General features: G+C 41.4%; 1 protein-coding gene across 3 annotated transcripts in view; it reads right to left on the minus strand.

The window, feature by feature from the left end:
- Positions 1–835: 835 nt before the first annotated feature.
- The window catches only part of NGLY1 (N-glycanase 1), a 56,669-nt gene continuing 30,839 nt past the window's right edge, over positions 836–26,665 (minus strand). The window contains exons 5-12 of one of the 3 annotated variants that reach the window (XM_061193719.1): positions 21,096–21,318; positions 18,725–18,846; positions 17,475–17,620; positions 15,363–15,473; positions 14,065–14,229; positions 8,965–9,150; positions 1,623–1,800; positions 836–1,224 (exon numbers count right to left, since the gene is read on the minus strand). In XM_061193719.1, coding sequence (XP_061049702.1) covers positions 1,049–1,224; positions 1,623–1,800; positions 8,965–9,150; positions 14,065–14,229; positions 15,363–15,473; positions 17,475–17,620; positions 18,725–18,846; positions 21,096–21,318 — 1,307 coding nt within the window. In that variant the 3' untranslated portion in view covers positions 836–1,048. The remainder of the gene's footprint in view (positions 1,225–1,622; positions 1,801–8,964; positions 9,151–14,064; positions 14,230–15,362; positions 15,474–17,474; positions 17,621–18,724; positions 18,847–21,095; positions 21,319–26,665) is intronic. The other 2 variants (XM_061193720.1, XM_061193721.1) reach the window with 2 other exon arrangements.

The following is a 26,665-nucleotide window of genomic DNA, read 5'->3' on the forward strand; positions in this document are numbered from 1 at the left end:
ATATTTCACAACGCATATAAACATGCTAGTGAGTTGCACAGGGTGAGAATGTCTGAGAACGTACTTTTCTGGCCGGGAGAGCTGAGAACTCGCTCCGCAGAACGTGACAAAGGCATTTAGGGAGCGGGGCCGCGGTCGTCTTCGTCACCGCATCCCTCGCGGTGCACACAAACACTTCATAAATGTTCACTAAGTTTAACTGGAGAGGTTACATGGAACGTGTGCGCGTGCGTGCACACACGAAAACTCTCGATACAGTATATACACACCGAATCATCCCAGTTACATAGTTTCAAAGTCAAGAATAAACATTTTATTCAATGAGGTAGATAAAAATACTCAAAAGTAAACTCAAAAGTAAAGCATTTTCAGAAGTGTCCACATATTATGGATTTATAATGTATCTTTGAATTTATGCAGTGTTAACCGTTTTCATAATTCTTGTCTATTCAAGTGGTTTTCAACGTTTAGCATACTTATGATTTTTATTTAGCCAAAGTAATCACTAAAAAGATATAACGCAAAATAATTCATTTTATTTCTTAAATGCCTACGTATTTACAATCATAAAAATTTTCATGCTCTATAACTTACGAAATACTACACTTTCACGTTTATTAAAAATTAAAAAATCTTAGGAAATCTATTTCAATTACTTATGGAGAAATTAATGCCTGATCAGAAACTGTCAAATTACTATTATTAGCTTAAGATTTCATCATAATCATGAATAGCATTTAATCATGAATACCTTCATTTTACTTTTAAAACCATACTTACAATTTTCAGGTTAAAATCTCATAGTGGGGCAGTAAGACTTCACTCCAAATCAGAGTCACATATGGAAGGAAGCTTTTAATTCAAGGTTTCATTAGGGTCCACAGTAAAAAGATACATTTTCATGAGGGTTAACACGATGGATAGCCAACAAGGAAATATGCTAGCAGGGGGTAGAACACTGCCATCTAAGCATGCAGGGAACCAAGAGACTACTTTAGAACATGCTATGTCCTTGATTATTGCCAGCTTTTCTATAATGTTCAGGTTCTCAAAGGTCACTGAATTTTATAATTATCTCCAAACAATTTTCTTCAGGGTCATTTAAGCTTTGTCTAAACAGCTGGGTGTGTTGCCAAGCAACAACACCATCTCCTCTGCTTAATTCTGCTTCCAAAATAACTTCAGTGGCACCAGAAAAATCATGATAGGAGCGAAGAATTTTATCTGTTGGAGGAAAAAGAAAAATTAACACTTTGCTTTTGGTAAGAACATAAAGAGGTAGTTTCGGAATGCATTTGATATACCTGCCTTATAGGTAAAAATCAACCCTTAAAAAATAAATACAAATTATTCTTTATGGAGGAAATGTGTCCTCTGAAAAAAGAACCGATGTTTTCTCCTTCCATTTGTGTTTCACAATAAAAAACATCGGCCCTACTATTAATAATGAGGTTAAACTACAGGTTTTAACTTAAATTTTTTTTTTTTTTTTTTTTTTTTACTGCAATAGTATGAATAACTCTAGGATAAGGAAAATTCTTCACTACATCTCAGATAAGCACAATCACTCTTCAGAGAGCTGAACACACACTTCACGATTACTTCTCCAGTCCAATGCTTACCGCCCGCCAGCTCTACTTGTGCTGTATCAGATCTCAATTTCCACTGTACTGTTCCTGTCTCAAAGGTCTGGCTACTTGTCCTAATGGAAATGCTATCTACGTTGAGGCCAATTGACCCACATTCAAACTTCCAGGAAATGTAAGCATAAGACGATCCTTCCTTTCGGGTTAAATACACCTATAAAGTAGAAGGGAGAAAAGGAACTGTCAGAGATAATCAAACAGTGTAGAAAAACACATATAGTCAAAGTCTTATTGCCACAGGAACTATGCACAAATGGTTATTTAAAACATAACTTTTCCCCACTGAAAAGATTTTTACTGCTAACAATTTTTCATTTGATTAGCAATCTTTGCGATAGCATCTTTTGCTATGGATGAAAGGTATTATTTGAATACAGGTGCCTCAATAAGTACAGCCCTAAGGCTGCATGCTAACCAAATTTTGGTAAATCATATTCTCTTTTAAATTACTAACTCCAGCTATTTATTTGTTTTTATTTATTATTATTTTTAAAATTTATTTGTTTATTTATTTTTGGCTGCGTTGGATCTTTGTTGCTGCGCGTGGGTTTTCTGTGGCTGCATCCAGTGGGGGCTACTCTTTGTTGCAGTGTGCGGGCTTCTCATTGCGGTGGCTTCTTGTTGTGGAACACGGGCTCTAGGCGCGCGGGCTTCAGTAGTTGCAGCACGCGGGCTCAGTAGTTGTGGCTCGCAGGCTCTAAAGCACAGGCTCAGTCGTTGTGGCTCACGAGCCTAGTTGCTCCGCGGCATGTGCGATCTTCCCGGACCAGGGCTCGAACCCGTGTCCCCTGCATTGGCAGGCGGATTCTTAACCACTTCACCACCAGGGAATTCCCAGTCCAGCTACTTAAAATGAACTTTATGATGAATCCTGCTGAAAACGAAGAGGCCTTTTAAATGCAATTATTCCTTAATGTATCTTTTTTCTAAGCCTGGATTTTCAGATAAGCTTTCCTAGAATGGGATGGGCCATATTCTCTAAATCAAGCAAATACCTCAGTCACTGCTAAGCAACGGGAATGGTTTACAAGGCTAAAAGTCCATGCTCCCCGCAAGACTCTGTAAACAGGATGCTCCCCAGGCCTTCACCGTCAACGCTGTGACCACCGGCAGTGTCCTCTCTAAGACGTCCAGACCGACTGCTGCCTCCAGCCCAGCTCCCTTCACAGTTTCGTCCACACTCTTCAAATGTGCCGACGTGAAAACTGAACGTCCACAGCCCTGGCCCACTCACTCAGGCTTAAACCCCTGAGAACCTGACTCTTTACTCATCTATCCCTGATGTCCAAACTCCCACAATAATCCATGCATTTCTTTGAAATAAGTCTTGAAAAAAAAAAAAACCCTTTCCTCACGGATACTGCACTTATCACTTCGGTCATGACATTACACTCATCTTTCTGCAACTGCCTAATTAATGTTTTTAACATTCCACTGCCTCCTATCGTGTGCTGGTCTAGAACATACAGCAAGTACCTGCCTCTTGCATGACATCCAAACTCGTAGTTTTCATGGTCCTCCACAAGTGCATCCCGCCTGGAACTGCTAATACCCTGTGACCCAAATATAACTGTTTTTATTTCAGGTGTACTTGTATTATCTAACTTAACCAAATCATAAACGCTCTGGGGGCACAGGCTCTGGATTTATGGGGTTTAATGAACAGTATTTAAGTACTAGAAACTTGCGCGCGCGCACACATACATTCTTTCGGAAACAGCTAAGCTACTTCTCAGGGGCAAAGGGCTGGCAGTACCACATGGAGCACACCTGCCGTGGGAATGTCCAATTCCTCACTACGCGAGCCCTCAGCCATCAAGTGAAACGTCAGTCACTGCTAGCACGCTGTTGATACGCTATTCTACTCGGCAACCTCTAGCTAGCTTTCTTCCAGGTGAAATATGCTGGCTAATTTGAGTTTTTAGAATCAGTGAGCTGGAGACAATGAAACCGTTAAACAGTCACTCTCCAAGGAAGATGACTTAGAACTCCTTAGACCAGAAACACATAACCGCCTGCTGCTGTCCTGCACGACCACCCCAGCTGTCTGCACTGCTGCCTGCCCCACTCGGGTCCCGGCTACCTCACTCGAGCCCCTCGGGTGCGTGTATGCCTGCTGCTTGCTCCCCCGAGGGCTGTGTGCATGGAGAGCCTGGGCTCAGGGCTGCAGCAAAGCTGCCAGGGAGCTCTTAGTCTCACCAACGCTAAACTCCGGGGCACCTAGGGATTACCCATAATGTAACTACTCCTCCAAAGGAGAGGCTAGTAAAGGGGGCTACCTGGAAAAGGAGAGCCAAACAGAGGGGTCACTGGAAGAAAGGTGGTGGGAAGAAACTGAAAGACAGGGGGCAAATATATTTATGTCTCAATACATGTCTTCTGTGTCTTGCGTGTTTTCAGAGCTCAGTGGCTTCAAATGCTCCCCTAAAAGTGTGGGCATATAATATACGATAGACTGAAGTCAAGCTAACTTCAAAGTTCTAGTTTACCCCCAAGAACTGCCTTAATTATATCACGTGAGTCTGGGCCAAAATTTGTTTTTTCTTCTTCTTTCTTAAAGCCTCTAATTTTGAGACATGACAGAAAAGTCTTACAGGTACACATGGAAAAATAATACCTGATCACAGTTGAAAGTGAAGACAACCTAATTAGAACTGTTTTTAACTGTCACAGAAGGCTTATAATGGCTGTTGAACATGTCTGAAAATTGCTTTTTCTAAGACTTACACTTTTCAGTCCTAAAGGCATCAGTTTTTACAACTCTAAAACATTAAAGGATAAGGTGGAATTCATCATTGAATTCTTAAATGCTTAAATAAACCTTTAAACATACTGTGAGCAAATAAAAGTTCTCTTAGGCTAAAGAAACAGCATATGGAGATAAAACAGACCCTATTTATATTGAAAATTCATGTCATCTTTTGGACGCAACATATTCTGTCTGTAGCGCTTTAACCAACTTATTTAACTCAGCATTTTTAGAGACTGTAGGATGTTACTATGGTACTGAGTACACTATGTATACCCAGTTCCATAGTATACTATGTATCCTCAGTTTGGCACTTTGAAATGTACCAAAACAACAGGATTTACATAAACCTCCAACTGTGGTCCTGTCTAGGTGTAAAACCAACAGAACCGGTAATTATAATTTACTTAGGAGACAAAAATACTTTATAACCTCTCAAACAGGCAACTGTTTGCTCTAAAGGGGAAAAAAAAGCATTTTTGTAACTGTTGATCGTTCCTAACTTCTTGATTTACCTTCAACAAATGTTTTGCCTGTTGGCTTTTAAAATCTGTACGTGATCCACCCTGGCCCCTCTCTGGCATCTGTAGACAATGAAAGCACATCACACACAACCTGTGGGGAGGAACGAGACCAGTGCACCTGTGGCTTCAGATCTAAGTTATACGGCTCGCCATGCACCGTGCTGAAACTGGGCCTGCGGGTTGTGGCTGCGACCACTACTCTCAAGACTGAGAATAATCTGCACACCAGCTTCTTTCTGTATTTCCCATTCTTGGGAAGATCTGCACTTATAGATTTTCTCATTACATGGGAAACATGCCAGGCTGGTTAGCCGGCTGTTACGGTTTCCTGGAGGTTCAGTTTGCACGGCACTGTTTGCAGCTGCTCTTTAGCACACACTTAAAATTATCATTCTGCTGAGGCCGCTGAGATGAACTCTGAGCTCACGGTGCAGTCGTTCCTACAGATCTCCAGCAGAGCAGCTGTATTTCAAGAGACCCTAATCGAATGCTAGTAAGCTGCTCTTGCTTGTGAATCTTATTTTTGGCTATTCCTATTTTTCAACTGAGGTCCAACGTGAACACTGTCAGTTCCCACTGTATTTACATCTTTCCAGACTATGCTTCCTACTTATTCCATCTGCAGCCTCTGGATGGCCAGTGTGATGACGTTCCTCCTTTGTCTGAACTCCTGCAAGGTTTCCTATTGCATAAGTGCAAGGTCATCAAAGTCCCTGGGGCCTGACAACCGTGCACCCCTCCAGCCTTAGTCCCCGCTGTTCTCCCCGCGTTCCCAACTGCTTCCTCTTCTCTGAAGGTGCGGGTGTTTCTCGCTTCCGTGCGTGTGCACACTGTTTCTCATGCCCCTCTCTGAGAAACTCCCCTCTGCCGCCCCCTCGGATATCACTTCTTCTGCAAGGCCCCTCCGGCGTGAGGTGCAGCGGCTCTTGCTCGTGTGTCACACACGGGCCCACGTCCTTCCAGCGCCCACCTTGCTAACCGAAACGGCTGGTCCACGTGTCTTCCTCCTCCACAGGCCTAGCTCACCTTGGGTGCGCCTCGTAACTCACCACTAGGCCCTAAGTGCCGAGCACAGAGTGTGACAGGGTGCACGTCTGCCGAACGGCTGAGGGGGTCAATTCCTGACATCACGCCGTGCGCCCGAAAGGGCTAACGGGACTCTAGTGGCATTGAGAATGACAAAACTGCTCAAAACTGCAAAGTACTGAGGAACATCCAAGGGGCACAGTCTGAATGAACAGAGCTCCTGCGGTGCTCGACGTGGCCCTCGCGTGCCGCAGAATTTATGCCGTAAACACTCAAGCGCTCGTTCTCACGTCCACCCGTCTTTATGATTAAACATTTGTTACGCATCAGGCACTATGCTAGACATGTGAATACTGAGAGCACAGAAGTGAGTAGGAAAAGACAAGGTCCCTGCCCGGGCAATGTTTACAGTCCGGTACGAGAGAGACAATCTGTTCTCACACACGTGCGTAGAATAAACTTCAGGAAGGGGAGGGGCCACGAGTCAATACAGGGTAAAAGGCACCAGCTGGCCGGGACTGGACGGAATGAGGCTTACGCAGGTTCTAAGGGTAAGAATAAGCTAGTCTCACAGAAAGGAAAGAAACGAGGTTCCGCGGGGAGGGGCAGGGCAGGGCAGGGCAGCGCATGCAGAGGGCCAGGGGGCAGCCTGGTGGTGCAAGGCGAGGGCCAGACTCAGAGGAGACCGGAGCTGCTTCTCACCCTGAGAGCACTCAGTAACGAACGGGGATCTGAAAACGTTCTCCATGCTGCAGCCAGAAAAAACATCTTTGAAGGGACCAGGGCAATGCAGGGAGACTAGTCAGGAAGCCACTAACATCACTTTTATCAGGGTGTTATTACTTGCCTCCTAAACAGCAGACTCTTGACTGAGCTTTTTATGTTCCCTTCAAATCCAGACACCACTGAACAGTGTCTTTGCTAAGGAGTAAACTTCAGAGAGTCTCTGTGCTGCCGGGAGGCTGTCACTGTGAGAGCGTAAGGTTCCGTTCTAAGCACCCACAGACGGGCTGCACGGGACCTGCCGTGACTCCGGCGTGGCGATTACTGAGCGGAACGAGCCTCCACTTTTAGCCGAGTTAGACAAGCCCTAGCTGGGGGCGCCCTCGAACAGAACGACAGAGGTTGATTTAGGCATAAAATTCATGTTTTAAGGGCGACATATGACTTCGGAGTGATTAGTCTCTACAAGCGCAGTTACAATTCCAGCATTCTTCTTCATTTAGTAGTATTTTAACCGGAAATGGATTCGTTCAGCTTTTTGAAAAACGGCGCCCCTCGTAAAAGCACACGAAGGCGCAAACTTTACTTCAGTGGGCTCTTGTTTCGCACTTAATGGCCCTCACACCTCACTCGCCTGCCGTGAAGCCTTCTCACACAACACCCCGGCTCCGGCCACGACCGTCTACTCAGAGGTCTGGAAGCGAGCCCTGCCCGGCACGCCCCGGCACGCCCCGGCCCTGCCTCGCGAGCACCTACTCCGCTTTCCGCGCGCGGCCCCCCGCGGCGCCCGCGCTGTGGCGCTCTGCCAGCCTCCCGCAGTCCCCATGGCAACGCGCTGGCGTCCTCCTTACAGCGCCCTGCGTCGTGGCTGCTCACGCTTCCCGGACTGCGAGGGCCGACACCGGTGGCACCTTCAGCCGCGCGTCCCCGCGGTGAGGGCCGCGCCGGGTGCAGCAGGCGCTCGGGGCGCGTGTGCCGACGAGCAGACGCGGGAGCAGGACGGGAGCATGCCACACACTCGCCCTGCTCCTCGGCACAGTGCTGTCTTCTCCACCAGGCCGGTGGCCAGGGCGAGGGGCAGGCCTTGTCTCCAGTTCAGCACACGCTAGGCCTCGTCTCGTAAACGCCACGTCTGTCCTCTCCTGCTTGCTGTTCAGAGCAATTCTTCGGGTGAGGATGGTTTTCCAGAAGAAGCTCCTCCTCCCTCGTCAGCGAGAAGAGTCAATTACAGATACACATATCTTCAAGTTCTAAATTTTATCTTGTATTATATCTTATGCCCTTCCTTAACTAAAGAAGAGAATTCCTGCATCTACAATCTCAATGAGCCTACAAATCATTCTTGGCTTAATACAAAAAGATGGTCAAAATAAGCACCAAGGTAAGTTTAGAACAAAAACCTATGGGGTGGGGTGGGGGGGGTGGAAGAAAGCAGGGACCTTATCTTTGTATGTGCTCTGTACTCTGATTAATGGCTGGTACAGTGATAAGCATGTAGTAGACGCTCATAAACACGAGCAGCTGTTCATCTGTGACTCACCTGCTAAATCTATTCACTAGTCTCACAAGTGAACAGCTTCTCACTCTTCAGGTGGCACGTTAAAGCTGCCTAAAAGCTCATTCACTCCCGTGAAACCTATCCATAATACGGTCAGACCTACTGAGGTCATGTGAGTTGCTCTGAGCTTATTTTTGGTGTGTGTCTAAGGGGGAGGGCAGTCTGAAAGCAAAGCCTCTTATTCCAGACAACAAGTAACAACAATGTACAAGTTGGTACAATGAACTACTACAGTCCCACCATCCATTTCTCCCTTGATTTTTAGGAAACAGAGGAGAAATAACCAATATCGCTGCTCAATCATCCACACTCTTACGAAACAGAAGTGTGTCAGATGGTTGGCTCTTGGGACTTTGGACTACATGGATTACAGTCCCTAACAGCCTGCCCGTGGCTGGCAATCAATACACATCTGTGAAGGAAGTGCATAACAATATACTCTACATATTCATGCAAAAACTACTCACATGAGTTGGTCATACACTTGATTATTTTCCCCCATGAAAGAATTAAATTGGGCCTCTTGGATGAAAATGGATACTTTCTTGATATAAACACACAGACTTCGAATGGACATTTCATTAAACACGGAGAGCAGGATCTTCTTTTACAAGTTTAAGGATTACTAAAAGTAATTTTGATATCCGTTTTCACATTATACACAGCTGAAAAATTAAGCCCATCTATATTTGTTTAAACAATGACTGAAGTTTTAAACAGCTTCATGCATTACGTTACCATGTTCCAGTCTGTTTCAACTTTTCTGAATATGGATTCCATTCTCCACACACCATTCTCCCATCCAGAAATGGTTTGGTTATTACTTGAAATGCGGACATAATGATTTTTTACTATATTATAGCAAAGGTGGAGCTGTTTAGAAATCTTCTCGTTTTCAGAGGGGATGAACAGGATTTCTTTACTCTTAAAAAGAAAGCAGAATTAGTTTTTCAACATAATAGAAAACAGATCCATAGAGAGGTACTGCTATGGATAGTGGTTAAGAGATTCCTTCAACTTGAAAATGAAAAACTGGTGCCATTGGAAAATCTGGAAAATATTTTACAGATTAAATATGAACAGTATGATGCTGACGTAGCACCAAACATTACTAGACAGAAAACAAGAAATATAAACTGTAGCTGACTTACACTTTTGGGATTTTGTGTCAACATGACTTCATTTCCACCACCGCCATGTCTTAACTGGATGCTGCAATCCTCTCCTACAGCTGATTTCCCAGCTTTCAACTCTTAACCTCTTCACACAGTCATCAACGTGATTGTTAAAAATGTAAATTGGGACACATTACTTTCTTTTTTTTTTTTTGGCTGCACCACGTGGCATGGGGGACCTTAGTTCCCCGACCAGGGATTGAACCCATGGCCCCTGCAGTGGAAGCGCGGAGTCTCAACCACTGGACCCCGCAGGGAAGTCCCTCACCTTCCTGCTTAACTGGCTCCACTGACCTCTCACTGCACAGGAACACCACACCTCTACCAAGGCTACCAGGGCCCACGTGGCTTGTCCTCTGCTCCTTCTCCAACCAGATCCCACGGCACCCTTCTCTGCGGTCTCTTCACCCCCACCGTGTTACTTCTTCTTTAGTTCCTCACAAAGGCCCAGCTGCTTCCTGCCACGGGGCTGTGACACATGCTGTTCCCTCCGTCTGGAATGCTGTTCCTTCTACTCTCCAGCTACGTGATTCTTTCTCACCCTTCAGGCCTCAGCCTAAAGCCGTTTCACCATGGTCCTTTCCTGATGCCCGAAGCGAGGACAGTGCCTGGGAGGTATAGCTGGAAACAGTCTTCCGCACAAGTGAAAGTGGTACAAAAACTCTTGTTTCACCTTAAAATTCCAGGCAAATTTTGCAATCTATTACAAAATAAATGTTTATTTTAATGTAAAACAGTCGCCTGAAATCACTGGTTGAATCTCAGGTTTGAGGAAGATGACGTATTTGTCCCGCGCCTGTCTGTGGCACCGACACAACGTCCCCTCGCCCTCAGACGTGAGCACAGCAGCATGTGGTGTGCGGGGCAGGGCTGCCCTGTGCACTGCAGGTTGCTCAGCTGCATCCCTGGCCTCACCCACCAGATGCCAGTGGTACTGCCCCTCGCAGCTGGAACCCCCAAAATGTCCCCAGACATTACAAATGTCTCCTGGAAGGCAGTCATCCACCGCTGAGAACCACTGCTCTAGTCTGTATCAACGTCTTGCTTCTAACTAATCAATTTACTAATCAATCAAGATAGTAGGTGATGCTTTCCTGCTAAACATTGGGAACTAGGTAGTACACAATGTAAAAACTTCAAAGGTACAAGGATCAATAAGTAGAATATAAAACATCTTAGAGATGGAAAGAGAAAAATATTTATAAATGTATAAACAAGAAGATAATTCCCTAGCAGAACCTGGATAAGGTAAAAAAAAAAAATTTTAAAAAAGGCAGTTTATTATTTTTAGAAGGTGATTTTCTAACTATGAATTAGTATACTACACTTTAAAACAAGCATGTAACAATACTTCTCAATTCTTTTCTTCTCTTCTCTATCAAAGATATTTCAGAGTGCTGACATAAACCAGATGGAATTAAAATATTAAAGTAGCATTGTCTACTATTTTACCAAGGATAACTAATTACCAAAGGGAAAAGAAAAATATGTTACTGAATATATCATTAATATTTCATAATTTCTTTAAGATATAAGATTAAGACAAAACTTCTCTTTATGAAAATATCACCAATGTTTCCTTCTTTTTCCAACCGATTTCAAGATATAGTTCCCTAATTTTTTAGGACTGACTTTTAAAACAAACATCTATTTGTAAAGAGGAAAATGATTCTTTAAATCCACGGCCCTAATATGGTCTCCAATAATTGAGAAATTTAAAAAATGTTCATCAGGGAAAACAATCCAGGCATAGGACCCAATTCATATTTTTGAAGTTTCATCAATGTATATGCCATGCAAGAGGAAGTGCACTCACCCACAAAAAGAAAAAGAAGACCTAAATACCCCATTTTAAACTGAACACAGCTGTGAATTACATTAGCTGTTTTCAATTGGCTTCATTTAGATTTAGACTTGTAACTTGCACTGCATCAGCAGTGATCTGAATTATTTGTTGAAATTAGATCTTGTAATTCTATGGCTGAACCAACACTTCTAACTGCCAGCTAAAGATGATGGGATAAATTTAAAAGTAAACAAAGTTTACTAGAGATAATTCTCCCCTTCGGGACATATTCCTTTATTAGAGAAATGAGGTGTAACAATGGCAAATTTAGAAAAAGTAGATCTAAAACTTTGTGTGGAACTGTTTGATACTGCTACTGTGATGGATTATTTTCCTTTCAAGCATTTTTCATTGCTTATCTTCTTAGACGTTTATATTAAATACTTTCTAGTGAGTCAACTTTAAGCTCCCTAAGAGCAAAGGACAGTCTATTGTACTTAATGTCCATTACAGAGCACACTGCTTTAATGCTAGCCCCTAACTCTAGAAATTACATTTCCATTGTTCATTATTTAATTTTGGGAGATTAATCAAGTGATAATATCTTCAAATAAGTTTGACTGTATAATAGTACTCAGAGCAACAACAATTTCTAGCCAAAACCAGATGCAGGCAAGTATGTAATAAGAAATAAACACCTTCATCTGCTGAATTACCCAGATTCTATTATTTTTCCCACTTTATAAAGTTTTCATAGCACTGAACGGGACTTCAAAAAAGAGGATATCCAAAAGTTTAAAGAATGGGACTTCCCTCGTGGTCCAGTGGTTAAGAATCCACCTTCCAATGCAGGGGATGTGGGTTTGGTCCCTGGTCGGGGAACTAAGATCCCACATGCCGCGGGGCAACTAAGCCCGTGCGCCGCAACTACTGAGCTCGCGCACTTCAACGAGAGCCTGCGTGCTGCAAACTACAGAGCCCATGTGCTCTGGAGCCCACGTGCCGCAACTAGAGAGAGAAAACCCACACACCACAACTAGAGAAGCCCACACGCTGCAACGAAGAGGCCATGCGCCGCAACAGAAAGATCCTGCATGCCGCAACCGAAGACCTGACGCAGCCAGAAATAAAAATAAATAAATAAATAAATGGACGTTTAAAGAACAGACATTCAACTTCATTCAGCACCAAAGTGCAAATTTAAAATTGGAAAAAAAAAAGATATATATGTACATATAACTGAATCACTTTGCTGTACACCTGAAACACAACATTGTAAATCAATTATACTTCAATAAAAAATAAATTAATTAAAAAAAAACTATGTTTTCCAGGAAAAAAAATGTAATTTCTTATTAAAAAAATAATAAAATCACAATATAATACTATCACTACTATATACCACCAGAACTGCTAACATGAAAAAGACAGGCAACTATAGGCAGAGCTGTAGAAAAGTCTCATTTACTGCTGGGGGGTGGGGGGGGGTGGTGTAAACCGGCACAACCGCTCTGGGAAACCACTCGGTGGCATCCGCTAAAGCCGAACATCCTCACGCTACCGCTGCGATCCAGCTATTCTGCTCCCGGGCAGGCACCCATTTGAAACGCATACACATTCACTGAAAACATGTCTGTGTATGTTCACAGCAGCATAAGTTTTAAAAACCTGAAGTACAGTTGATATACAATATTGCGTTAATTTCAACTGTACAGCAAAGTGGTTCAGTTATTTCTATATATATTTTTTCAGGTTATTTCCCATTATAGGTTATTACAAGATACTGGATATAGTTTTCTGTGCTCTACAGTGAATCCTTGTTGGTCATCTCTTTTATACATGGTAGTGTGCATCTCTTAATCCCATACTCCTAATTTACACCCCACCCCTCTCCCCTTTGGGCAACCATAAGTCTGTTTTCTATGTTTGTGGAGTCTGCTTCTGTTTTGTAAATAGATTCATTTGTATTATGTTTTAGATTCCACATACAAGTGATATCATATAATATTTGTCTTTGTCTGACTTACTTCACTTAGTATGATAATCTCTAGGTCCATCCATGTTGCTGCAAATGGCATTACTTCATTCTTTCTTATGGCTGAGTAATATTCCATTGTATATATATACCACATCTTCTTTATCCATTCATCTGTTGATGGACATTTAGGTTGTTTCCATGTCTTGGCTACTGTAAATAGCACAGCAGCACAATTTTAAACCAAAATCGAGAAACAACCCAAATACCCAATAGTGATGTGGATAAATTATACTATATTCACATGGTGGAATATTATACCACAATGAGAAAATAAATGTACTATAAACACGCAGCAACAAGTATGAATCTCACTAAATAATGTTAAGAGACAGAAATCGTCCGCAAAAGAGTACATCCTGTATGATTCCATTTACATGAAGCACAATAACAGGCAAAACTAGTCCATGATATTAGAAACCAGGAAAAAGGTCACTCTTAGGGGTGAAAGGCAGTGGCTGGAAGGGAACTCAGCTCGTTTAGACATCTGCTTGTCTAACTTCTTATTCTGGTTAGTGGTTACATGGGGAACCACAATTTGTGAAAATCTGTTAAGCTTTACACTTACAATTAATGCGTTTTTATGTACTTTAGTTATCACTGCCCTAGAAATTTACGTAAGGTAACAACAGAAAAATCCCATTTTAATTGCTTTGCTAACTCTTGTATGTAATTTTACTATGTCAATCAATTATTGGTTCTCTTCAAATGTTTACATTTTTAAATAATTACCCTGCAAAGTTCATTGAAAGGTCATGGCCAACGTGTTTTTCTGTACGTAAAGGGCACAGGACAGGAAGTGGTAAAGTGAGAAGGTTATCAGGCTGTTATGAAGTAAATACCTCTGGACCCGTTTCACCTCGGGCTACTCTCCACGCCAAGGACCCAGATATCCTTCCTCCAAGTTCTCCAGGCTTAGGGCTTTTGGGAGATATAAATTCAACAAGCTCCACAATGATCCTCTGGAGAAGTTCTTTTCTTCTGTTTTCTGACAAAGATATCTGCCTCTGTAACGCACGTTTACAAAAACGTCATTAACGATTAGGGGAATGCAGGGGTCCATCTCTAAGTATGAATATAATTAAGACATTTGTATTTTAACAGGGTCTTTGAAAGAAGTAACCAACTTTGTTTTCATACATGTAATTTTGGAAAATAGAAAGGACACTGTGGAAACAAAATACTTTTACAAATTTTATGTTAAGAAATCACTGAACACCCATATCCAACTTCCCATGCCCTTTACTGGCTTAAGTTTCAAACAGAGGCAGCAGCTTCTGTTTCTGGCTGTGACAGAGTAGCCTGAGTCAGACCAACTTTTCCTGCTGAGAAAGGCGAGGACAGCAGGGAACAACACACACACACACACACACACACACACACACAAACACACACAGCCCCCCGCCCCCCCAACAGCTGTCTGAATGCAAGACAAAGCTACCAAGGTAGCCTGACCTGAAGAAGCTAAGATCCCAAGGGAAGAAACAAACTGAGGTCAACTGAACTGCACCTCTTCTCCCTTCCAGGCATTTGCCAATCATCAAGTGGCCCACGGAGCCGAGCTCAAAACAGGTGAACATGCTGAAACACTGAATCTCAACCACTGTAAGGTGATCTGCCCTATTCTAATTGCCTGCCAGCAGCAAAATTAGTTGTTTTTTAAATCATGAAAAATAATATGCATATATATATAGTAAAAAAAACTTTCAGTACTACCAAAGGGGTATGAAATCAAAACTGAAACTTCCCTCTTGGACCCCCCAGTCCTCTTCTCAGAAATACTCATTGTTAACAAGTTCCCGTGCCTTGTTCCAGAAATTTCCCTATGTGGACAAGCGTGTGGGTAATTATATTCAAGACACAATTACTTCGAAAAATAAGGCAACATATTTTTTATGTCAACTAGTATATATATATGGAAATTTTGTTTCACTGAACTTTGAGATGTGACAATTTAAGGCAAAAAAAACCCCACCTCACAATACTTAAAACAAGTCCTCAAAATTTTTAATTTAAATATTTAAATATTTTTGATTGTAAAATAATGCTACTACTTGAAGAACTTCACTGGGTTAAAAATTAGCTATTCTTGATTATATTTCAAATGTCCTCTGAAAAATGACAAATGCCCATCACATACCTGCTTATTAAGTGTATTAATAGTTTCTCGAAGTAACTCTTCTTTAATTTCAGTTCTTCTGGAGATTACCTCCGCATGTTTACAAGAATATCGCCAAGTGACATCCACCACCTCGAATTATAGGACAAAAATATTTAACAAGATTACAACCATCAACATTAATTTGCTAAATACCTAGAATGCACGTAATTCTTAAACAGAATTTTTAAAATGCTGCCCTTTGTTTAACATTTTAAAACCTGTGGGAAAAAAATCGAAGAGAATATGCTTTTTATTCATTTTCTAACCGGTACACTTCCAAGAAAGACTGTGATTAGGAGATAAAATTTTCATAACATCTAGCTGTTTATAACTTATCTACAAAGCTGATTTCACAAAATTCAACAAATAAACACTCCATTTTTATTGTACTGAATATATAAATTATATATAAATATATTACAGAACTGATTTTTTTTTTAAATTAATGTCACCCATTTTGTTTGTTTGTTTTGCTTTGTTTTGTTTTTTTAAAATTAATTAATTTATTTATTTTTGGCCGTGCTGGGTCTTCGTTTCCGTGCAAGGGCTTTCTCTAGTTGCGGCGAGCGGGGGCCACTCCTCATGGCGGTGCGCAGGCCTCTCACTATCGCGGCCTCTTTTTGCAGAGCACAAGCTCCAGACGCGCAGGCTCAGTAGCTGTGGCTCACGGGCCTAGTTGCTCCGCGGCATGTGGGATCTTCCCAGACCTGCGCTCGAACCCGTGTCCCCTGCATTGGCAGGCAGATTCTCAACCACTGCGCCACCAGGGAAGCCCCAGAACTGATTTTTGACAAAGGTACAAGGCCAATTCAGTGGAAAAGGATAACTTTTTCAACAAACGGTGCTAGAACAATTCATTATCCATATGCAAAATAATGAATTTCAATTCACACCTTGGACTATCTACAAAAATTAGCCCAAAATGGATCACAGACACAAGTGTAAAACTAAAAGTATAAAACTTCTAAAAGAAAATGTAGGAGAAAATCCTTGTGGCTCGGGCTAGGCAAACATCTCTTAGACATAACATCAAAAAGCAAGATCCACAAACGAACAAATTGATAAACTGGACTTCATCAATTTCTTCTCTTCAAAAGTCACTGAGAGAATAAAAAGACAAGCCAGATAGGGAGAAAATCCTTGCAAAGCACATACCTGAAAAAGGACTTGTATTCAGAATATATGAAGAACTCTCAAGAATAAACTCAAGAATAAGAAAATGAACAACCCAATTAAAAAAAGGAAGGGCAAAGAAGAGAAATGGATGACAAACAAGCCCATAAAAAAGATGCTCAGTGTTGGTCCTCAGGGAAGTGCAAATGAAACCACAATGCGACACCACCGCACGTCTACTCAAAAGGGCTAAAATGAAAAAGTCAGACCATACTGTTAGCAAGAATATGGAGAAACTGGGAATTCACACATATTGCTGATGAGAATGCAAAACAGCACCATCGCTTTGGAAAACAGTTGAGCCAGTTTTTTAAAAAGTTAAACAATCACCTACCATACGATTCGGTCACTCCGCTAGCAGGCATTTACCAAAGAGAAAAGAAAGCATATGCCCATATAAAGACTCGTGCAGCTGTATTTGAAATAGTAAAAAACTGCAAAGTACCCAAATGTCCATCAACAGGCAAATGGATAAACAAACCATGGTACATTCATACGATGGAATACTGCTCAGCAATAAAGAGAATAAATTACTGATACTTGCAAACACGTGGAGGAACCTCAAAATAATTACGATGAGTAAAATAAACCCCCCCATCAAAAAGAGTATGTATGATTCCGTTTACATACAACTCCAGAAAGGCACGTTAGTGTATAGTCTCAGAGAGTAGATCTGTGGTTGCCTGGAGAGGGGCAAGAAGGAGCGAGAAGGAACGCAGGGCAACTCCCGGGATAATGGATGTGTTCACCACCTTGACTGCAAAGGTCATCTCTCGGGCATATACAAACGACAACACTTATTAAATTGTACACTTTAAACACGTGCTGCTTATTTTATGTCAATTATACCTTCAAAGGCTGTCAAAAAAGAAAAAAAAAATTTTATTCTTAGAACGCATTTTTTCTCTTCCATCCTACCTCATCTTTAGAAAATGCGATGATGTAGGACAGCTTCTTGCCCCAGCCGATCTCATAGAGGAGGGGCTTGTCACAGACGTCTTCACACGCGTCACAGTGCAGCCACCGCTGCTGAGAAGGGGAGTACACTTCTGTCCAGACGTGGTCTATGCAAGTGACAGACAAGGACGTGACAGAAGGAGAAAACAAAAGCTAAGTTTATAAAACCAAGACTTCCAGTAACTATATACAAACGCCTAAGATGAGAACCACATGATAATATGCAAGATTCTAAATTTTAATTAACAAGTGAGCATTTTGTGGCACACAAGACTCTAGAACACCTGCTTTAATTTCTCTCTCTCTTTTTTTTAATAGGGGCAATTCTTGATGACTTTTTTTTTTACTTTTTATTTTTATTTTCTGGCCGCGCCGTGCGGCATGTGAGATCCTAGTCCCCAACCAGGGACCGAACCCGTGGCCCCTGCAGTGGAAGCATGGAGTCTTAACCACTGGACCGCCAAGGAAGTCCCTCTCTCTCTCTTTGAAATCCTTGCAATTGTTTTGGAAAATCTCCTTTAATACAGTCAGTTTTAGGCTTAATTAAAAATAATGTGAGCTATAACTCTGAAAAAGGGCAAACACATTGAACAACAGCACATAAACCATAGCACTAATGCACACAGTTTGCTAATGTGAAGGAGTTAGTTCCAGCAGAGGTCTAACAGAGGATGTCTGGTTACTGATGGTCTCTATTTGACTGTAAGAGAACAATAACTATTAAGTGAAGGTTTCATTTTATCCCAAGAAAATAACAGAAACACAAGTGAAAAAAATCTAAGAAGAAAAACTTTTTAACATGTGACACAAGTTATAACAAAATAAGGACAATATAAATCTCACATGGCTTTTATTATATTTTATTGTATATTAAGATTACTAAATCTTTTACACTAATCTCTACAAAAATGAAGATTTCTACAGAACATTATTACACATGTTCTTACCATAGGGAAACAGCACTACTAAAAATGTCATGATAAATTGTTAATAAAAAATGTTTATAGTGTAAAGTACCAGGCAAAATGCTAGGAGTACTAAAAAAAACTCCTGTGATCCCCATTTAAAAAAAAACAAAAAAACCCCCACGAGGCTGGGATTACTGCTATTTACAGAAGGCAAATGGAAACACAGACTGACAAGGCGGGACTGTACACCCCATCCTGAAGTCAGCAAGACCCCCCTGGCCTCTGCCCACACAGCGTCCGCACCTGTGTAATCCCAGACGTAGCGGGCCTCGAAGCCCAGGGCTCTGCAGCACAGTGTGAAACAATTGGCCCACTCCCCGCACCGTCCACATCTTGTTTCCAGAAGTTTCTCGGGATTATTATACCTGGTTTAAAATAACAACAACAAAAAGCTTCGATTCAATATAGAAATCAAGCATTCTAAAGAATTTACATTACCTCTGTGCTGAACAGTAATGTTTCTTAACTTCATATTCTTAAATAACAATTAAAGAGCCTAGAATATGTGAGGCATTGTGCTAGAATCCTGGGTGGAAAATGATTAAACAGTGGTACAGCCTTCAAGGAGCTTACAGTCCTGAGAGAGGGAAGGAGAGAACACAAATCATTTAAATACACGGCAGAATGTGATACCAACCCTACAACAGGTCAGAATTAGTGTCATGGGGGAGGGGTCGGGGAGGAGGGCTTGATCCTGAACTGGGCCTTGAAGGACACGCAGGATCTGGACAGGCAGATTCTCTAGGAAATCTGCATTAAGCATTAGTGTTACTCTAACCAGTGGTATAATTAGCTCATTGTACCTCAAAGGTAAACAACTTTAACAAACTACTCAAGAAAGATTTTAAAGCTTAGTTGAACTCAATTTTACTTAAAATACTATTCTTCTTTCTAACAATCATTTGGATTGAAATTTTATTCTGCTGAACTACTTAAAGGTGCCTGCTAATTTGCAAGTTGTTTTTTGAAATGTGTTGGCAACATTCTTTTAAAAAGTTACTCCAGTTATAAAATTATCATAAAGCTGAAGAACATCAAAATTTGCATATTGTGTTGAGAAGGATTTTGAGCTAATAAAGCTACTCAGGAAAAGTGCCCAGCTGAGCAGCGATGTCAGCTGTGAATGAACCGTACCTGCAATGACAAGCTGTCTGTCTTCAATCAAGCAGATGCTCTTGCTTGAGCTAAGTTAAATGAATTTGTGGTTTAGGTAATGTAGTTACTGGAAAAAGTTGCGTATTAACATGAAGAAGTAACAGCAGCAGGATTAGAGCATCCTACGCCTCCATCTTCTAAACACCACTTGTGCCAACTTGAAAGGCTGCTTGGTCTCTAATTAATAGTGTTCATCCTCCCAGCCCTACCCAGAGAACAGCTAACAGTAAGACAAGCACAAGGTTAGGAGGGAAAAGGACACCGCTCGGTACAGACACCTTTGTTAGCCTCTGCCTTCCTGTGCACGCACTATCAGTCTACACCCAACTGCTTAGACTTTATGAGGACAGGATTTAATCACAGACATCTTTTATCTTCAAATCTTTGCAAAGTACCTGTGCACACACATGCTGAATGAAAAAATAACCTGCGCTTATTTTAGATAATTATTGGACAGTGGATTCTGTTTATCTTAGACTCTGTATATCACAGGACTGATTCCTCATTAGGACAGAAGTGAGTCCCTAAGCCCCCAAAATCAGGTATTTCAAAAACTTGATATCTTTTCTTGCCTGATGATACAACCAAACTTTACAAGTACTGTCAATTAAGAACATCTGATAAGAGACTTATAAATTAAAGGATGGAAAAAGTGAACAGAAAAGTTCCAGTTCCCTTAGTTTAAATTTAGAGATATGAGGGTAGGTTAGGTTGGTAGCAGAGGCCCCTAATTAAACTTCTGTCATTCAAGATAAAATATGATGAGGGGACTTCCCTGGAGGTCCAGTGGTTAGGACTCGGCGCTTCCACTGCAGGGGGCACGGGTTCGATCCCTGGTCGGGGAACTAAGATCCCGTGTGCCACACAGAACAGCCAAAAAAAAAAAAAAGATGGTCCTATACTATACTTTCACCTTCCATATTTCCATCTGAGGATTTTGAGTACAGCATTGTATTTACTATCACAATGATCAGTATTATTCTAATGTTTTAGCATTATTTTATGTGTTATCAGTATTATTATTAAAGTTATCAGAAAGTTAAAATTTATGTATTAAAAGAATAAAAATACAAGATTTACAGCATTAAGTTGCTAGGACTACACTCAATTTATATTCAAGAGTCAACAAACTTTTCCTATATAAAGCCAGACAGTAGATGTTTTAGACTGTGCAGACCATATGGTCTCTGTTGCCAGTATTCAACTCTTGACATTGTAATGTGAAAACAGTTACAGACCATAAGCTATTGAAGCAGCATGGATGTGCCCCAATAAAACTTTATTTACAAAAATAGGATGTGGGCTGGATTGAGCCTGTCAGCCATAGCTTTCTGACCCCTGTCCTAGAGGAATATACTTCTAATAACTAAAATGAAGATTAAAAGTTGATTTAATAAAATTCTCTTCTAACCATCCCAATAAGAGATTCTTCTGACTTTACTGTCCAGGGGATGCTCACCTTGGAAATCGATTGCTGAAGTGGCAGGCGTCACAGTAATGATCTTCCACTCTGTTTGCACCCCACTTCCGCTCATCATCACTGGGGAACAATGATTTGCCTCTAGACTTAGTCTGGCCACCACATTTGCTGCACAAAATGTCATCCACCCAGTGAAAAAATTCTTCCTTAAACCAGTGTAAAAGCTCCAGCAAAAGAAAGTCCTCTTCGCTTACATTAGTACCTGACAAGTTAGAACAGAACCAAGTAAGATTTAAAGCAGAAAAAACTAAAAACATCCACGTGTATTTTATCCTCAAATATGAAGCTGAAATATATGAAAACAGAAGATGATCTAAAAGGTCTTCACAAATAGGATGCAGACAGAATTGTCAGTGTATTGTGAAGCAGGCTGAAATACAATGACGTAATCCACTGCACATTCAAAGCAGTAGGACTTTACTGCATCCTCTGACCGACACCATGCTGAATACAACCACCTCTCAGGGAACTACTGACAGTTTGGAATTGATCCTGAAGCACCTGGAAGGTAACAAAGTAAGTCTGATTTTGAAAAACATTTTAAAATGACTGCATTATATTTGTTATCAGATATATTCACAAGTAAATATGAAACAATCACAGTATTACAGGCAGAAATCACAGAATTCTGAACACCTTAAAAATCATCCTATTAGCTTTTCTATCAGTGCTTCAACTGTACAATATAATTCACCATCATTCAATATAATTCACAAAACACATAAAAGCACAACCATGTGTACTATTTATCTATCTATCTATCTATCTATCTAGAACCCTAGCAAGTAAGCATGACATATATTATTATATCCACTTTATCAAATAAAAAGATCTCTCTCTCGACCATATTCAAGACAGTGGTATCTTTAGGAAGGAGAGGGGAAAACAATCTCAGGGACATATATGGGGATTCTCATTCCTATCTTTAATATTTTATTATTAAAATAATAAAACATATATGAAGGAGATACATGGCATAATGTTAAGATCTAATAAAGTCTGATGCTGGGCACAGGTGTTTGATCTGTTATACGCTATTCTTGTATTTATGTTTGATACGTTTCAAAATAAAAAACTATAGAAGAAAAAAAAACTACAGAGAATATTAAAAGGCCAAAATATATTATGTTCTTGAATGGGAAAACTCGAAGTTGTTAACTCTCCGCAAATTAACCTGTACCTTAATGCAATCTCAACTGAAATTACAAAATAATTTTTCATGAACTTTGACAAGCTAACTGCAAAATTCATGTGAAAGAGGAAAGGCACAAAATAGTCAACACAACTTTGACTAAGAATGAGATAAATTTGTCTACAGCACATCAAAACACATTACAAAACTCTGATAATTAAAATATTGTGATACTGATAAAGAATAGACAAAGAGATGAATGAAACAAGAGTCCTGAAAGACAGATTTCTAAGTGATACACAGTATTTAATAAAATTAGCCTTTAAAGTAGTTCTAAGAGGATGGATTGTTCAACAAATGGTATTGGGGCGAGTAGCTATCCAAATATCAGATCCCTACTACATTAATTCTAATACATATATATATAAACACTATACACAGAGAGGGAATATTATAAAAGTAACAGTAGAAGTTTACGTTTATGACTTTGGTGTAGAAAACAAAACACAACTGTAAAAACAAAAATGGAAAAAATAATTTTCTCATATTAAAATTTATAACTTTTCAATTTCAAGATACACTGAATGAAATTAAAGAATACTGAGAGAAAAATGTAATGAGTCTAACAAAGAAAAGTATCCAGAATATATTAAGAAAGTCTATAAATCAGTAAGAATATTAACAAAACCCATTAGAAAAATTAGTAAAGTCCATATAAAAGAAGTTCAATAATTTCATTAAGTTGAAACAAATACTCCCAGACACTTCTGGTATAAATTGGAAGGCAATTTGTTTGGCAGGGATCCACTGTAGTATAAAAGTATCACACACCCTTGATACTTTTACATCTAACTCAGTGAAACATTCCTTCATGTAGGCAGGCATGCTTTACAAGGATCTTCACTGCAGCAGCCTTCAGAACAGGGAAATCTCGGTGTCCATCAGTGGGGAACTGTACAAATAACAGTGCATGCATACTACAGAGCACTAGGGGGGAGGGAAAATGACTTCCAAGACATGTCAGTGAATGAAAATCACCAAGGAGCTGAATACATGAGAGATGATACACTTTATTCAACCCATGCAACTTTATTTATTTTTATAGATAACTATTTATGGGTGTAAATACACAGGAAAAGATATGAAAAGGAACGCATCATGTGATAATAGCTGTTACCTGCGGAAGAGGAGGTGGAGGACTGACTGGCAGGGAGAGTTCAGCTTTTCCTGCACAACATGAAAGTTTCTCAACAAGGAGATATTCATGAATGCTGGACTAAAAATGAACTTTAAGAAAAACAGCACTCTCATCCTGCTTTCTCCAACAAGTCCCTACAGCAGAGTGATCTTTTTAAGAATGCAAGGTAGCTTGAGTCGACTGAGACCCACCAATGGGTTTCCATCTCATTCAGAATACAATGCAAAGTCGCCACTCTCGTTCTTTCAGCTGGCCCCTGCGGTAGGCCGAAAAATGGCTCCCCGAAAGGTAACCACATTCTAACCCCTGGAGCCCATGAATCCTACCAAAGAAGGCAAAAAAAAAAAAAAAAAAAGCCTCTGCAGATATGATGCAGTTAAGGGTTCTGAGACAGGGAGATTATGCTACGTACTAAATGGGGGCCCTAAATGCAATCACATGTGTCCTTCCAAGAGGGAAGCAGCGGGAGACTTTACAGAGGAGAAGGTGACGCAGCGGTGGAGGGGCAGGATGTGGAGATGCTGGTCCTCAGGACTGGAGTGGTGCAGCCACAAGCCAGACCGCAGGCGGCCCCCAGACGCGGACAGAGGCAGGCAGAGACTCTCCCCTTCAGCCCTGCCCACACCTTGATCTTGGCCCAGGGATACTGATCATGGACTTCTGGCTCCCGGAGCTGTGAGGCAGCACACGCCTGCCGTTTCCAGGAGCCACGTTTGTGGTAGCCTGCTACAGCAGCACAGGAAACGATGTACCCCCTTCGCCTCTCTCAGCTTTCCGTCTTGCTCCTTCTGCTAAAGCCATGCGCCCTCCTTCCATCCCTTAAACATGCCAAGCTCACTCCCACCTACGGAGCCTCTGCAGTTGCCAGTGCCTCTACCAGAAAAGAAAATCACTGCTTCAAGAGAAGCCTTTCCTGACAACCCTCCACCAAACAGCACCCTCCCTAATCACTCTCTATCCCGTTATCCTGACTTGTCTTCCCAGCATGTATCACTACCTGCCAGATCTGAGGATTTGTTTTTGGCTGTCTCACCCATGATAGCAGGGACTTTGTTTTGTTCACTGCTGTATCTCCAAGACCTAGAGCTGTGCTTGCTACACAGCAGGTGCTCAGTAAATAGCAGAATAAATGATAGAAGAACTGAGCAAACAAACAGGCCTCATAATGTTAACTTAGACTCATTACTTACTGTAAGTACCCACATGCGGCTAGTGCTGCCCTGCTTTCTAGAACCTTTGCAATCCTTCCCCCACCCCGCCATCTTCAGTCTGGGCAATCTCACTTACTTGCATGGCTTTACCTATCACCCTGAAGTGTATGTCAAGGCTTGACCTCCAAACAAAGCTCCAGGCCTCCGTTTTCACCTGGCAGTCCAGATGATGTCCGGCAGGTGTCTGAAAGCAGACTCTTCATTTCCCTTCAAAGCCTTTGACATTCTCCTTATGCACACCTGACTCCATGCCCTGCCGACTGTATACCATCAATGCAAATACCATATATTCTGTCACCTCAACTCTCACATCCACCTCTTCTGTTGCAGTCACAATACCTGTCTGCCTTCTTATTCCTCTTAGGTGAATTCTATTATTACTGTGTTTGAACTCTTTTCTCCTTGTACTCTCTTGATTCTGTTCATTTTACAAGTTATTGCTGGATTGATCTTCCTGAAGTGCACCTCTACCTTTCACTTGCTTAAAGCTTCAATGCTTAACCCTGCTGAATTAAGTCATCAAGAACACTTGACTGCCCTGAGAAATCATTTCATTTCTTCCTACCTAATGAACAGGCTATGTAATACTTTTGCTATATGTTCAATCATACTAACACTACAGCATCAGCCTCCTGACTAAGATACGTTCATCCTTCAAATTTCTTTGGTCCTATTTTCTACTTCAAAACCTCATTAGAAGTATCCTTTGCTTCATTTTGCCGCTAATTCTTTTTTGAAAGGTTAAAAAATATATAAATAAACTCAGTATGCTTTGCTCTGCCTGAAATTCAATGTCAACGAAGATATGGTCTCGGCCCTCATGATGTCCTCCTCCCGACCCTACACGAACCAGACCGTGTTGGGCACTGCTCCCCGGAGACGGCCTGTGCCCTTCTGCTTCCATGCAGTGGTCGCCACACCTGCAAGAAAATCCCCGACACCTGCCTTCGTGTGTCCTCTGGCATCTCAGGTTATAAATCCAACATATCTTTCATGAACTTTAAAAAAAAAAGCCCAATCTTTCGCTGATTTTCACAATACTGTGCACACAACCTGATGTGTTCCTTCTTTCCTACTTACATTAAAACACCATTATACTGCCCTTATATTTTTAAGTGTGAAAGGATATACAGTTGACCCTTGACCAATGCAGGGGTTAGGGGTGCTGATCCCCCCCACGCAGTGGAAAATCCATGTACAACTTTACAGTCAGCCCTCTGCGGTTCCACATCCACGGATTCAACCAACCCTGGACCATGTAGTACTGTAGTATGTATTTAGAGAAAAAAAATCTGCGTGTAAGCGGGCCCGCACAGTTCAAACTGTGTTGTTCAAGGGTCAACTGTATACAATCTTAGAAGCTGCATTCTGATGTGATGAAATTATGGATGGCTTATCTTCCCCCTATTTTCTGAATTTTCTACATAAAACAGGTATTACTTTTATAATTAGAGGGAAAAAATGCCAGGGCAAACGTCAGCAGGGACATTGCTAACTATGTCTGCAGGGCTCAGCACACACAGAACATGACAGTAAGTACCTGCTAAACAGGCATGTATATCAGGCATCACGTACAGGACCACAGTACTCTGAAATGGACACAGCCTCTGTGACCACATACTGATAAGCATCCTTGTTTTATAAATAGAAAAAACCCAAAAAACCCTGTTAATTCAAGAAGAGGAAGAGCTGTCTCCAGGTCTCACAACAAACCTGTAGCTTGAGTAAGATTGGGGAAAGGGCGCTTCCCTGACTCTAGGCCCCTCTGGCCTTCCTGTCTCACCTACGGGGGGTGGGTCACAGGCCCGAGTGTAAGGCCCCCTAAAACACTGAGATTTAACCCTAAGATTACAGAATGCTCCTCCCCCACACCTCACCACCACACCAACAGGACTCCGGTACAATAGGGGATGATTACAACTAAACCATCTGCAGGATGCAGACTGGAGCTAAGGAGGGGTCCTTAGGGAAGCCCACAGACAACAGAGGGACCCCAAGAACACCAGAG

Source organism: Eubalaena glacialis, chromosome 6, assembly GCF_028564815.1.
Source record: "Eubalaena glacialis isolate mEubGla1 chromosome 6, mEubGla1.1.hap2.+ XY, whole genome shotgun sequence".
NCBI classification, from domain to species: domain Eukaryota; kingdom Metazoa; phylum Chordata; class Mammalia; order Artiodactyla; family Balaenidae; genus Eubalaena; species Eubalaena glacialis.